Here is a 14482-nt window from a genome sequence, read left to right as displayed (position 1 = left end):
AGAAAAAAACAACAAAAAGCCCCACAGAAGAATCCTGTTGATTAACACACACCTCCCCCCCAACTAAATCCTTGCTGTGGGGGTGACAGGGGACGCTTGGTATGCATTAGCAGTGACAGGCAGACCTAGCTTTGGTGCGGTTGAAATGAGTAGGGGGAAATGATGAAGAAGCACCATTATTTCTGAGGGAACTAACAAGATATTTTGCTTGTATTCAGCTTTTCTGTTTGCCTCTTTTGTTTAACTACTTGCATGTTCTTTCAAACAAGGTCCATCTCTAGCACACGTATTTGTACAGCACGTAGAGAAACAAGCTTACTATCCTAATTTGAACTTTTAAGCTTCACTATATAAATACAAACACCTATTTGCTATGCAAACTAGTGCACCACACACTTCATAGATGCATTTCAAGAAAAGGCTAGATCTTTGTCACAGACTTGGTTACATGAACTTTAAATTGGTTTTAGCTGCCTGGCTTCAATTTTTTACAGATCCTTTGAACATCTGTCCTTAGCCCGTGGTCTGGCATGGCATGCTAAATTCTGTATATTTGTTCATTATTCCTACGGGAGGAATTTGCATGAAAATTCTGTTGGTCTAATTATATGCCTCAGCTAAAGAAACTCTATTCATCTGTCTACAGCAAATTTCACCTTTATGAAACAGATGATGACTTTGCCAGAGACCTTCTGGACATTGTAGCAACTGAAGGTTTTACAGCTATGTTTGTAATACGGGTCATAAACTGAATTGAAGGGGGGAAAAAAAACTTAGATCATTACAGTGCTTTTAAAAACAACCCTTCATCTTTAGGGAAAAAAATCGGTTTAAGGGGAAGGATGTTTGTAGCAGCTTATTAAGGGTAAAACGCAGTCTCCCCTGCTACTCCTATCTCCCCATGTGAGGGAATTCAGGTTGTGAATGAGGAAAAGCTCAGCAAGGATCTGAGAACACAGCAGAAGAGCATGTTGTGGGTCTCGATCTCTGAGATAGTTGGGGGACTGAATATTGGAAGCATTTCAGGGTGACAGGATGCAGAAAGAATAAAATGGGGCAAGAGTTCTTCCTGTAACTTAAAAACCGCATGAGTGTGAAAGTGCATTCATTAAATGGGAATGGTAAGGAGCTTCCCAATTGTTCATTCTATAGGATGAAGATGGATATGCTGAAACAGAGCTGATGGTCATCAGGTTTGCTGTTTCCAAAGCTGTCCATATTTTAGAAGGTTTAAAAATATTCCTGAAGAGGTTGTACACAGACTGTACATTGTCTGTATACTCCTTCTGCTCCTTTCCCGCCCCCCCCCCCCTTTCTCTGTGACTACCTCATTTCTTCCCCCCCCCAGTTTCAATTCACATAGCTCTCCCCTTTTCACCTCTAAATCCTTTCCCTCCTGGTCTTCAGAATTACCCCTTATTTTTTCTTTCTGTACTGTCTGTCTTCCTTTGCTCATAATTCACTAATTTTCACTACACTTCACTACATACTTCTCCATGTTCTCCTGAATTCCACTCTCCCAAAGCTTTCTTGTTCTCCTTTCCTAGTCTGTTCTTGGCTTTACTAGTCTTTTTAAACAGTTTGTACACTGTTGTTGGGGCTTCCATAGCCTTTTTAAGGTTTCCTTTCTTTATCTCCATTCTCTGATCAGCTGCATCAACCCGTCAGTCCCATAGCCTACCATAATCTACCATGCACCCTTCTTCCTAATCAATTTACTTCATCATCTGAAATTCATTCCTCCAATTAATTTCTTTTTTGGATACTAGTGCTATACATCTGCATTGATCTCTTCACTTTCTACTGCTTGGATCCTTCCACGTTCATTTACTTTCTAGTTAAATTGCCTCTTCTAAGAAGTAAATGCTCTGAACTTCTCAGTATGTATTTCATTAGCCTCATCTTCTTCCTAAATGGGCTGCCCTTTTTTCTGACCACTTGACTAAACCCTCCGTCCTTCCTGTACCCAACACAGTGGCATCAGAGATCCCAATGACAAGAATGAAATCGAGAACACTCTCCGCTTGCCAGCCTGTGCTTCCCCTGCCATGTTCCTTCCTCATCACTTGTGGACTTTCTATGGAAATTGTATTTTCCCTAGGGAGCCATCAGTGGGATTCACAGAGCTGTGGGCAGAGGAGAGCAGTGCCTCTCACGCTGCCTGCCGGATGCACTGCAACCGCAGGCTTTCACTTCTGACGGGTCGCACCAGAAGTGGGAAGAGTTCTCATCCTCATCCCCATCCTTACAACACGGCTGGCTCTGTCCTCTTCCCCTCCTCAGGCAGATTCACTGACTCCCACCGCACTACGTCCGGCAGAAAGCAAAGCAGAATTTGGCCCCGAATCACAGACCCCACTGATGTGTTGTTATGTGAGTCAATGCATGATGTGTCATAATGTGAGTTAGCACGAGTGTCTGTCTCTGCTGGGGAAGGGCTAAGAGCTAGAATAGCAAGGGTATTTCAGGTCAGGCCTGAGGCGAATTAGCAGACAAGTTGTGAAGCTTACACAACATGTGGCCACATTATGTGTGGCTCCAGTCAGCGCTAATAGCCTGTCATTGAGCTCCACGTTTAAACAATTTGAGCAAACAGCAAACACAGAAGATGGGAGGAGGGAAAAAGGCCTTCGAGGAATAAGAAAGATCAAGCTACTTAGTACATTTGGCAAGCAAATATTGCAGCGGTGAGGAGAGCAGAGTACCTACTAGGTAGGCAGAGGCATGACCCAGTTCCTACCGTGCAAAAGTAACATAATACAAAACCAAAAATAAGTTGTCCAATTTTAAAATTCACTCAGCCAGCAATTTTTAGAGCTATGTAGGAAACCAACTGTTGGTTTAGGCTGTGTGTGATCATGCAAATTACCTGAGAGAAAAAAAATAAATATGGTTTTGGTTTAGTGGCAAAGAAACCAAAAAATGGGGGGAACAGGATGAAAAGGAAAAACAAGTTTTAGTAACAACAAAGAGTAAAATTCAACCACATCCATATAAATAACACTGATACCAGTGTCGGGAAGTAAATATAAAAACATTTTAAAATAGAAGAACTTAGAAACCATACTGCATTGTTTAGTATAAAAATAATAGCCTTTCGAGCCAGTACTATTAGAGAACGTATTTAATCCAGTGCTGAATTGGCTATGAAACCATCCACTCTACCATGGGAATGCTTAGCTCAGTATCTGGTAGGTTGCCAGCCATTTAAAATGTTTTTGTGTTGGTTTAATGATTGTTCCCATGAGCACTGATGGTAAGGGTTGACATTAATTAAAATACTAAGTCATCAGAGCTTGCATTGTGAGGAGAGAGAGAATGGGCTGGATCCAATTGTCTTCAAGGTCTCTTTGGCCTTCCACATTTTTCTCTTAGATGCATCATACATGCCAAGTATCCTCTTAGCTGAGGTATAATAATGTAAACAGACTGTTTCCACAAATATAAAGTAATCTTTTTAGGTTTTCCACACACTTTCATTTAACTGATTAGAGGACACTCATTAAAATCAGCTAATCATGTAATGTGGCTGTGTTCTGAATGCTAAACAAAATGCCTAAATGAAAGAGGATTTTAAAACACTGTCTGTCTCTCTTAATTTATTTCTACTGTATATTCAATGGCACACAATACGGTAGGAATTCTGTGCCTTATCCTCATTAACCTGAAAAACTCATCTCATATAAAAACAGGCACTTTCCACGGACTGTGTTGGAAAAGGTATGAAAAAGCATATTAAAGATAATGCATTTGGGCACGTGCTTTTGAAACACAATGAAGGATTTCACTTAGAACTGTGAAATTAATGCAGAATAGCACAAAGTCCTGAGTAAAACCTACTGCTGAAATGATTTTGCATAATTTAGATAGAATAGCTATCCTTACACATTTCTCTCTCCTTATGAAATACCGCTCAAGATCCAGATATTCAAAGGCACACAAACAGGAGTAAGTCATTTAATACCTGGAGTCTTCAGAAGGTCACGCAGAAGAACAGGTAGAAAGGCTGAGCTTTTTTCCTCCTCCCATCTATTCAGCAAGCCTGAGTTCCTATCCTACTGGCAGGAGCTTAACACTGCAGAGAGTGAGAGTGCCAGAAAGAAAGTTTATGCTACATATAACGTGAATAACAGTCTGAGAATGAAGACCTCTGGCTTGAACAACGTGGAGCAATGTGAAGAAAGAAGCCGAGCCTACATAAGTGCAACGGGACCTTTTCGCAGTAAGCAGTATACAACATCAAGCAGACTGCTGGTCCTGATGCAAAAGGCAGAGCAACCCTTTCCATCTCGAAACACATTTGCTCCTTTGGATCAGAAGTCAAGCGACACTGTGACTTTGGTTCACCTCCCCACGTCAGGGGAAAACCAAAACCTAAAGCAGGTGCCGAAACCAGTTATTGTCCCAGCTGGTTGGTTAGCACAGGGCTCACAGCACTTCCCCGGGACACCCGAGGGCTAGGCAACAGAAGTCCTCACCTCTGAATATCTGCAGTGCAACCACCAAGGCGCTTTGCAAGCACAGACATTGCTCAGCAAAGGCTCCTGTACCTTGTTCATGGACACAGACCCAGGCCTTCACCATGCCATCCTGACACCAACCAGGGGGCAGAGGTTTAGATCACCGCAGCCAGAAGGTTTCTGTGATGGCAGATCCCAGAAGATGGGAACAGTCTTTGGCTTTCTGGTGTGAATGTTCTTTGAATAATCTTTTCGTGCCAGGTCTTTGAGTCCTTCAGGAGCTCGCCCGTGTAATGCGGAAGAGCGAGAGCAGCCAGGGGAGGTCCCCGTCCACCGATCACCAACATGAGGGCGGGAGGCCCAGTGTCCTCCTGGGGCTTGTCCTCAGCGGAGTCATCTACGAGCACAAAGTTCAAAGGCTTTGGGTGTTCTCAAATTGTGTTTTGTTAATTTAAAGTGTTGTTTTTTCTTTTTAGTTTGGTGGGCTGGTTTGGTTCTGGGGCCGGGGGGCTGTCTGTTCCTAACGCGCGGGCAGAGGTGGAAGGCTGAGGCAGTGCCTGGCCAGCCCCGCCGCCCCTGGCAGGGGCAGTGCCCCGGGGCGGGCTCCGGCCACAGCCCGGCCCCGGCGGCACAGGGACACAGCAGGTCCCGCTGCGCTCCCGTGCCCCATCGCAGAGCCCGGGCGGCGGGGCCGGTGCGAGGGCGCCCACCCGGAGGGTGCGAGGGCGGCGGGCGCTGGGCCCCGGGGCGGCCCGCCGAGGCCGAGCCCACGCTCCGCCGCCCCAGAGCCTTCCCGCCTCCCGCCGAGGGGGCGGCTGCCCGCGGAGCGGGGGCCCGGCTGCGGGCACGGCAGCCCCGAGGGGCGGCGGGCGAGGGCCCCGGGACGGCGGGCGGGGGGCGCGCTTTGTGGCGGCCGGTCGGAAGCGGCGGCGTAATCCGCGGAGCCGGGCCGCGGCGGGTGGGTGGTCCGGCGGCCGGAGGCGCGGGCCGTCCCCGCTGCCCCTGCGCCGGCCCGGGCCCGCTCCCGCAGCTGGGCCGGAGGCGGCCCGCAGACCGCTCTCGGCACATTTCTTCATTTCTCACTTGAGTGCCCTTCTTTAGTTCCCTTTCAACTGCCCACTTTATATCGGCTTCATTACACCACCGCTCCATTTGTAATGTAAATTGGGAAACTCAGGGAAGTTTTTCTTTTGGCCTTGTCTACGGAAGAATACCGAGAGGTATTCAAAACGTATTAACACAAATCAATGGCACCAATAAAAGCAAAATCTCCTTAGCAACATAATCTTGATTGCAAAAGGAGAACTGAGAGCATTTAGCAGAACAGTGGCCCACATGGAATACGCATTTGTCTAGAAGAATGCGGCACAAAGCCGAAAAGAAAGATGCTGAAAAAATCCAAAATTAACTCACACTGAACAGTTACTCTTTTTTTCAGAAGTACACAATTGGCTACATTAAATCTATCGTCCGCTTTTCTGCTCAGTAACATTGTATCATACCGCTTTGCAAGCCCGAATTACAACACCCGGGACGCCCCGCACCGCCGGGCAGCGCCGCCCGCCCCGCCCGCGCTTTTTGCACGGCCCCGCTGGAACACACACGCACGCACGTTACAGGGCACAGACAGCGCGCGTTATGAAGAGCCTGTTCAGATCGCCGTGCTAGGGTAACCGAAGAGCTGTAAAATGTTCCACGCAAAGGAAAGCGGCTGGGTTGAGAGAACCGAGACGGTCCCCGGAGCACACCTTTGTTCGCAAGGTTCGGGTTAACCGGCCCTTCGGACCCGAGCATCTTAGAGATGCGGGAATTACACAGATGGCGGCGATTCCTTTCTGAATAAATGGGGTGTGCCTTAACTAGATGGAAAGTATATCTTGTATATCTCAGAACCCTACTGTATTTTTTTACAAAAAGCATATACACAGCTTCAACATTACTATCCAACCATAATGGTGATACGTATAATAAATTCTACCACCAGTAGGGCTTGAAAAGCTTAAAGAACTCTAAATGTGGACTTAATGAAAAGCCAGTCTGAAACACTTAAGGCAGGCAATGCCTCTAAACTTGGTTAACTCCAGTCCCAGAGTCACCTGAATTACTCCAAATCGTTTTAAATCCACCCACCCCCAATTCAGACCAAAAGTATCAACTGAAAATTAGGAGACACCATTGTATCATAACACAGAAGTTTCGGGGTTTTTTCTTTTTCTTCCCCTCCCTACCACCCCCACCCCCTAACATACTGGATAGACAAAAACCAGTAAGGCTTAGTGGATTGGTTAACAAGTCTTTTATTTGTTTATAATACATACAACTTAAGAAATGCTTTAAAAAAAATTTTGGAGTCCATTCCAATTCTGGGTCAGGTCAGGAAAAAATGATGTGGATGCATTAAATAATATTCTATAATTCAACAATAGATTAACTTCAGTAATTTAGCAGACATGGTTAAATACTCTTAAATATGCATATATACAATTGTGCAGCCTTTAAAAAAAAAAAAAAATCCTTTTCTTCCTACCTTCTCCTCCCAATGCCGTGCACCGTGTGAACACAGTACTGGCCTCTAAGCTTTCAGTCTCCCACCCAGACTTAAATATTTGAAGCGGAATGTTACAATAGTGGAAATCACAGCAACCCTGTATTTCTAAACTCTTGATGAGAGGAGATGCCCAACAGGCAAAATTACCATCAAGCCTCTCTATAAATAGCAGCTTCCTTAATATCCAGTTCTAAGTTGAATTATTGCTTACGCATTTTCTGCCTGAAATGGATTTTTAACATAGTCCAAAACACTGTTTTTTAAGTTGACCTTCTTGAAAGATAACATCCTTTCAGTGATTTATTTACCGCTACTGGTTCAGACATTTAACAAATTTTTCCTAAGCACACACAATCCTATGCAATTCTCTGCAAATTCGTTTAAAGCAACATGAATTAGACAGAACAAATTTAGCACACAGCATTTAGGCACTGTTTTGTCGTTTACTGTTCTTAAAATTTATGTTTGGAATTAGTTTTGTATTCCGATTGCCACTCAGGTTTGGTTTTTTTATGGAAAGAAGAATCCAAGTTACACTCTTCAAATCAGGAACTACTCTGCATTCCTTGTAATCTCACTAAACCAAACTGCTCATTGACAATAACAAGGAGGTACAGTGCATATCCTAACAAGTTAGAAAGCCTGTTGCAAGCACTCCTAACAAGTTAGAAAGCCTGTTGCAAGCACAGAAGGATCAGAGAGAAACATTTAGAGTGGATGAGTGAGATATTTATATTGGTACAATGAGATCAAGTTTAAACATAGAGCCACTAAAAATTATCAGTTGTGAGGCTATCTGACTTTTTTTAAAAAATTCTAAATGTGATTTAAAAAAATGGATTCCCAAACCTAAAAAAACTGTAACAGAAAAAAAATGAGCTAACTACCAAGTCTAGTTTTCAACATGAGGTAAAATAACCTTCAATGATGAAGTTTTAAGGGGGTGCGGGGAGGGGGGGGGGGCAGGGAGAGAAGGGGGAGAACACGCAAACATATTTCAATAAACATTATAAAAATCTACTATCTGCCCTCCAAAAGTGAGCACTTGTCAATGGTTCCCTTCTCCATAAAAGCTGCCACTAACTACAAAAGCCTCTCTTACTTACCTGAACCTAAACTGTCCTAACTGGATCCTATTCCTGGGCCTTAGATACACTGTCACATGCCAGGAGCTGTCTGGACAAGTCAAGAATTTTCTTTGGAAACAATCAGCCATGCATTACAGGCTCCAGCTTAGGAAGAGCCTGTCCTCTACTCATTGGGCAGCTCTCAGCGATTCCGTTTTGGTCTGGATATTTTCAACTAAGAGATGCTGAGTTTAGAAGGAAGCTTACCTCAAAATCAGCACAATAGCAGAATTGTCTATCAGTTCAGGCATAACCAAAATAAATCAATAACACACTTACTCAAATCAAAAAATGTAACAGAAATTAAGACACTCTACAAAATTACTGAAATGGATTGCTAACTTTTACTTTTCGTTATTCCATACCATTTCGTTCAGTTCAAAGCTATTTATCATCAAAGTCAAAATTCCAAACCTAATCCCCAAATTCAGTCTTTTGGATGTTGCTTCTTCCAGTTCCTACATTTCATCTTTTGCCTCGCTAAACCTTTCCTAATGGTCCATTGTATTCTGAGGAAACAAGCATTTATGAGTCTTTTTTCAAAAAAATAATTATTAATGTAATATGAGCTAAACAAAGCAGAGGAATATTTTAAAAGGACTTCTTCCATGAGAACAATAAAATGTAGTTTATGAAAGATGTATTACCCAGGTGTCACATGGTAGAGATACATACACCAGCACAACTGCCAACATATGAAGTTTCATGCAAGGAGGTTTTTTTGGTTGTTTTTTTAAGTCTTCAAGGTTAGTCTCTAATTCAGTCCATGCTGACTGAAACATCAGTGTGCAAAAAGATGAAGTTCAAAAATTAATAAACTGCAAAATACTGTTACCAACAAAACAACCCAAGTAGCTATCTGTAACTAATGAACAACAAATGCATGATTTCAGCAGTGAATTTTTTTGCTTCACATACTTCTCCCCTCAAAATTTTTCCACTTCCTTAAGAACGATACTGTTTTGTCAGTACACCAGTATCCCCTGATTCACCCAGCCTACAGAGAGAACTTTACAAAGAATAAACACAGGAATTAAAAAGGTAGCACCATTAGAAATAATCACTCTATCCAAATCAGCAAAAAAATTTCATTTATCCTTATCCAACATACTTTTAACATTCAGCAGCCTAACAATACAGGGTGAAGGGAGCTCTCATAGCTGTATATTGATAACATTCACAATGGTCATGCATAATACAATCAGAAGCTTTGTGGGGTGCCATTTGCAAAGTAAGCCTTCGTGCAGATAGGCATTCAGCTCATTAATTCCATTTTCATATTTCCTATTAGTCCCTGAGAAGTTAATATTTCTACCTACAATATGGCTATTAAAGGCATTATAACGATCATACACTTAGCTGTTTGTGATGGAAATGCAATGTGGCTTTAGGGAGAAGCACAGAAATTACAGCAGATTAGCAGTGATGAATAGAGATTTTATTTCTAAAATGCTTTCTTTTCATAAGCAAGGTTGCTGAAGACCAACATAAATTATTTTAGTCACTGATACAAAACTAGCCAGCACCACTTATCCTTAATAAGTCACTACTATGAATCCAAGACATTTGGGACTCTGTGACCTCTCTAATTCAGCATTTCCTTTACATAAAATCATCTGGATTTTGACCTAATGTAGGGTCATCATGATCCTTCTTTTAATTACTCAACAGCAGTGCTGGGAGAATTTAAAAGCAGGGATTTTCTTTGCTAAACAAGGCTTTTGCTTCTTCAGTTAAAGTGATCTCTTTAAATTGTTCAGAATACAAATGGAGCTTTTTTGGTGGACAATTTGCATTATTGCCAGCTGCTCAAAAACCATAAGCTAGGGCTCCCAAAACAAGGGGACTGATTTAAAATTAAGACTTTGGGGTGGGGAGTGGAGGGAAGTGAATAAAGACAAGTTCTTTTTCTTTGCCTTCTGACTTCTGAGAAGTTACAGATTGCATTTTAAAGCTCTTCCCTACAATCTTCAGGGCTAAATAATGACTTTTAGAAAAAGAATGAAAAACTAGTTTTAAGCAAGCATGTACCTCAGAGACAGAGTATTATATTTAAACACCATTGTCTTGATATATACAAAAAAGTATCATTTAAGAAATTGATACAGAGATTATAATATACATCTAAGTACTGTAAAAAGTTTTTACAATCTACTCTTTTGAGTATCATGGGAAATTCTGGATTTGCATACATAGTTTATTGAAATGATTCTTACTAAGCTATTACCAAAAAAAATTACTGACTTCCTATAACCTATCTCCATAAATATTTTAATTTCTGGTGAAGTCTGCCAATCCTAGTATAAACTTCAAATAGTTATTTAACACCAGATGAGCTCTACAGAATTATTCATGTAGGGTCAGACAAAAAGCCTTTTTGCCCCAGAACTTATTTCTACCTATCACTACCTATCACTAAAAGATTTGAAAGAGTAAGAAAGCAATCTTTATTGGCCAGTTAAAGGCCAGCGTATCTAAAAATAATAATTAACTTTAACAGGGAATCATTGGTGCCTTCAGCATTAGTTTTTCAGGCTAAAGTGAGACAGACATAATTAGCATTTGTTAAATGCTTATTATCAAGTGGGTACCTAACCCTTACTGTTCAAGGAAACTGGAAATAGAAAAGATTATTTCTAGGAATTGTTGAGTTGCAAGAAGCTGAACAAGTTAGTACAATGTAATATTTATTTCAGCAGCGTAGACTGTGTCCTGTAAGCCCTACCATAGCTTCCGGCCTGCTCAAACTGTTGCAACTTCATTCTTTGCAAGTTGGACAAAAAAAGGTAATGTACGTGCTCTCACTAGCACACAAAATAAATAATTTAGTATTTTAGAAACAACATCAAAGGAAAATCCTGATGACTGCTGCAGGCATTAAATAGTTTATGATATAAAGTTCCTGCCATGATCAATTTCTATCGTTATAATTAATGAATCTAAAGGGATTGTATGAAAATGTTTTAACATTCTTACTAGGTGAGGGTTCCACCTCATCAGAGGACTAACACTTGAGCAAAACAGAGATAGACACACACACACACAGAGTTTCTCAGGTTTCCTGGTTTTACTTTATATCAGAGACATTGTTTTAATAAAATATCAGAAATGCTTTAAGAGGCAATTAGTCTATCCTCCTTACTAAGGGATTTAACTTTTTATTTGCTCAGAGGTCTACTTCGCACCCCTATACTAGAATTCTCAGAGAGAAAGTCATTGTTAAAATACAGAAAATGCCTGCTAACCAAGTAAATGACTGCAGAGGCACCTAAACATTGACAGGATCTTAACCAGTACTACCACTTATGTGGAAGCTTTACTAACAAGATACTCTTTGTAAACCTGTAAGCCACACTGTTCACTACTCTGGTTTCAGCACACATTGTGCTCAAATTAGCTTTACTGTAGGTAGGTTTGGGTGCTGCTGGCAAGGTAGTTGCGGTGTCATAGAATGTAGTATGGAAAGTTTCAGTAGTAAACTAAGGCAAAGAGCTCACGCTGAATGCGGTGCTGCTATGAATGTATCACAAGCCATATCCATCCTATCCCTCCATGCTAGTGAACTACCAATGGAAAACTGCATCCATGACCTATCTATACAGTCAACTGGGAATTCTGGTAGTAAAATCTAGGCCTTATATGTTTCAATATTCATTTTATTGAAAACGAACACTTGAAGAAATTAATGTATGTTTCTGGTCATCAGTATTTATCACCAGTTATCATTTCTGTTTAATTTCAACCCCTCCCCTACACCTCCAGCCTCCACAACTTCAGCTGCCATCAATATTAGGCTTCTGGCCTCCCTCATACCCCAAAACTGGTCCAAGATTATAATTCATACTCTAGATGAGAGGAGGAATGCTGCAGAGCCAGGTTTGTACTAAAGAAGCAGCTGAAATTGATTTTAAAAAAAATTATAACCAGTTACTGCAAGGAGAAACCATTGTGGGACCCAGAAGACTGAGGCAGCACAAAACCGGTATTTGTTAATTAAAAATCGTATTCCATCAAGTCAAAGAAACACACTTGTAAGCTTCCATGAAAAGCATGGCTGAACTATTTTCAAAGTGAACAGAGAAATCCACAGACAAAAGCTGAGCAAAGGATGAATTTTGGGAACAGATACAGAAGGCTTAGATTTAAGAAAACTTAAAACTTTCTAGACCACTCCCACTATCAACAATTTAGGAATATAATACTCACTAGAGCATATTTTACAGAGAATAAATATTTCGAAGATATAGAAAAATAGTTCACAGCATCAAGGTATCTGTAATACATTACCTTGAAATAAAACTTGTATTTAAAAGATTAAAAAGAGATTATTCTTGTAGTGGTATCAACTTTTCATTCATACAAATATTAAGCAGAGTATATCTGTTTTTTCATATATTCACATTATTGCTTGCTACCACAACTGTACAAGGAACATATCTTAACTTACATTAATGTTCCTGTACAGTAATTTCAGATACCTACAGCAAATTTAAAAATATGATTGAGTTGCAATAAAAAGAAAAAAAAACTACCTGTAAAGATATGTACAACTAAGATATAAGTAGAAGACAACAAAATGCAACTGGCCTGACCCAAGCATACACCATATATCCAGTTAAAATTATTATACTTGCACAGAAAATAAGCTTTGTAAACCAAAATGAGCAGAAGCAAGGGTGCAATAATTATCTAACACATTTAAACTTACACTGTTGCCCAGTGTACCCTGCTTTGATTATTTTTAATACACAGCATCTGCATTTGCATCTGGAACTGTACTGTTCAAGATTTCTTTAGTAACTCTTTTCTGTTTATGTGGCTTTAAAACAAAAAAAAAAAACACAATCCCATCCCTGAAAGGTCGTCTTGGACAGTAAGTTTTAGTAAAACAAATCCTTCTGCACTCCTGTACAGGACCTGGTAAACAGTAGGAATAAAGCTGATACATGGCCTTAGCCTGAATTAAGACAGCTACATTATAAACTGCAATACTAATATATTTTTGTGAACTTTAATTCTACTAACCAGATGCATGCAATTGCCTCAGCCATTCTTCTAGTCTGAGTAAAATAATTCTATTTTGCTGCTTTGTTGTGGTTTTTTTTAATCTTTAAATTAGAACTTTTTCAGAACCAGCTGACAGGACTTCTTCATGAAAAGCACAGAGATTTCTACTAATGCAATGACATTTGGGTTCCAAAAAGAACTTCATCTCCTTTTGTTGGAAGAGGCTAGCTGATATCCCAAAAAGAAATAGAAACATTTACAATTGACTAGTTACTGACAAAAGTTTAGGAAGATCTTAGAAGGTACTTCAGCATGTAAATGAATGATTAAAAGGACTTATACAATGTACAGTCAATCAGTTGTGTCTTTTGGGATAAAAAAATACCTGCTCACTTGTATACCATTTTCAGCTGTGTATTTATAGTAATATATATGTATGTACACACGCACGCGCGCACACATATAAAAGACTTTGAAAATCAAGATACATGAATAAACAGAAGTAGCAAAAGTAACAATAACTTAAGTGGTAGTTAACATTTGTGTGAAATTACTTTGCAGAATTTGACCAAATGCACTTAGAACACGCTCTTATTAAAAAAAAAAAAAAAAAAGAATGAAAACACCACAAGATTCTGTAGAACCAATGCTATGTCACCACCAGGAGAGCACCAAGCAAGGCACCATTGGAAAGACAACATACTTGAATAAGTCTCTATAAATAAATCAAATGCTAATCTGGTCGAAAAATCGGTGTCTTTGGTAAAAATTCTATAAGGATGACCTGTATAAAAAGAAAACAAATATATATTAAACGGAAGATGGCAGCAATCCTATTATCTATCACAATTATAATTTGCTAGGTGGGCTTTGGGTTTTGTTTCGCTTTGTTTGTTTTTGTTTGGTTGTTGTTGTGGAGTTTTTTGAAGTACATCAAGTTTTAATGACTATCAGAGACCACAGTGCTCTTGTTAGGTAGGAAACCATTAGAAAAGTCATGTTTGATATAATTGTTTTGGGGCAAAAAAACAGAAGTCTTAAAGAACCAAATTCAACTGGAAAAGTTTGCCTACCCATACCTAACACATCTAAACAAACTGAAATAAGCTAATAAGTACTTATTTTTTAACATAATTAAATTACTTTATTAGGAAAAATTATGAAAGAGATAAATGTATTCATTTAAAAAAACCAAAACACAGAAAGCACAATGTATGTAAAGTTAATTTTCAATTACACATGCAAGTCCCTTTACTTCAAAATTGTTTCCACTTAAGGTAGGTAAGTCAAGTTTATAGTACCAAACTTGTATAGAAAGTGTACTAACCTTTGCAAAGTTC

The 14482-nt window shown here is 40.1% G+C and overlaps 1 protein-coding gene across 1 annotated transcript in view; it reads right to left on the bottom strand.

Annotated features, from left to right (window-relative positions):
- Positions 1–6737: 6737 nt before the first annotated feature.
- The window catches only part of CHIC2 (cysteine rich hydrophobic domain 2), a 31686-nt gene continuing 23941 nt past the window's right edge, over positions 6738–14482 (bottom strand). Inside the window, exon 6 of the mRNA XM_056333016.1 lies at positions 6738–13926. Within this exon, the coding sequence (XP_056188991.1) occupies positions 13876–13926 (51 nt within the window). The 3' untranslated portion in view covers positions 6738–13875. The remainder of the gene's footprint in view (positions 13927–14482) is intronic.

The sequence above is a fragment of the Falco biarmicus genome, chromosome 1 (genome assembly GCF_023638135.1).
Source record: "Falco biarmicus isolate bFalBia1 chromosome 1, bFalBia1.pri, whole genome shotgun sequence".
NCBI lineage: Eukaryota > Metazoa > Chordata > Aves > Falconiformes > Falconidae > Falco > Falco biarmicus.
The sequence above is the reverse complement of the archived record's forward strand: the minus strand, read 5'-3'. Positions and strand labels throughout refer to the sequence as shown.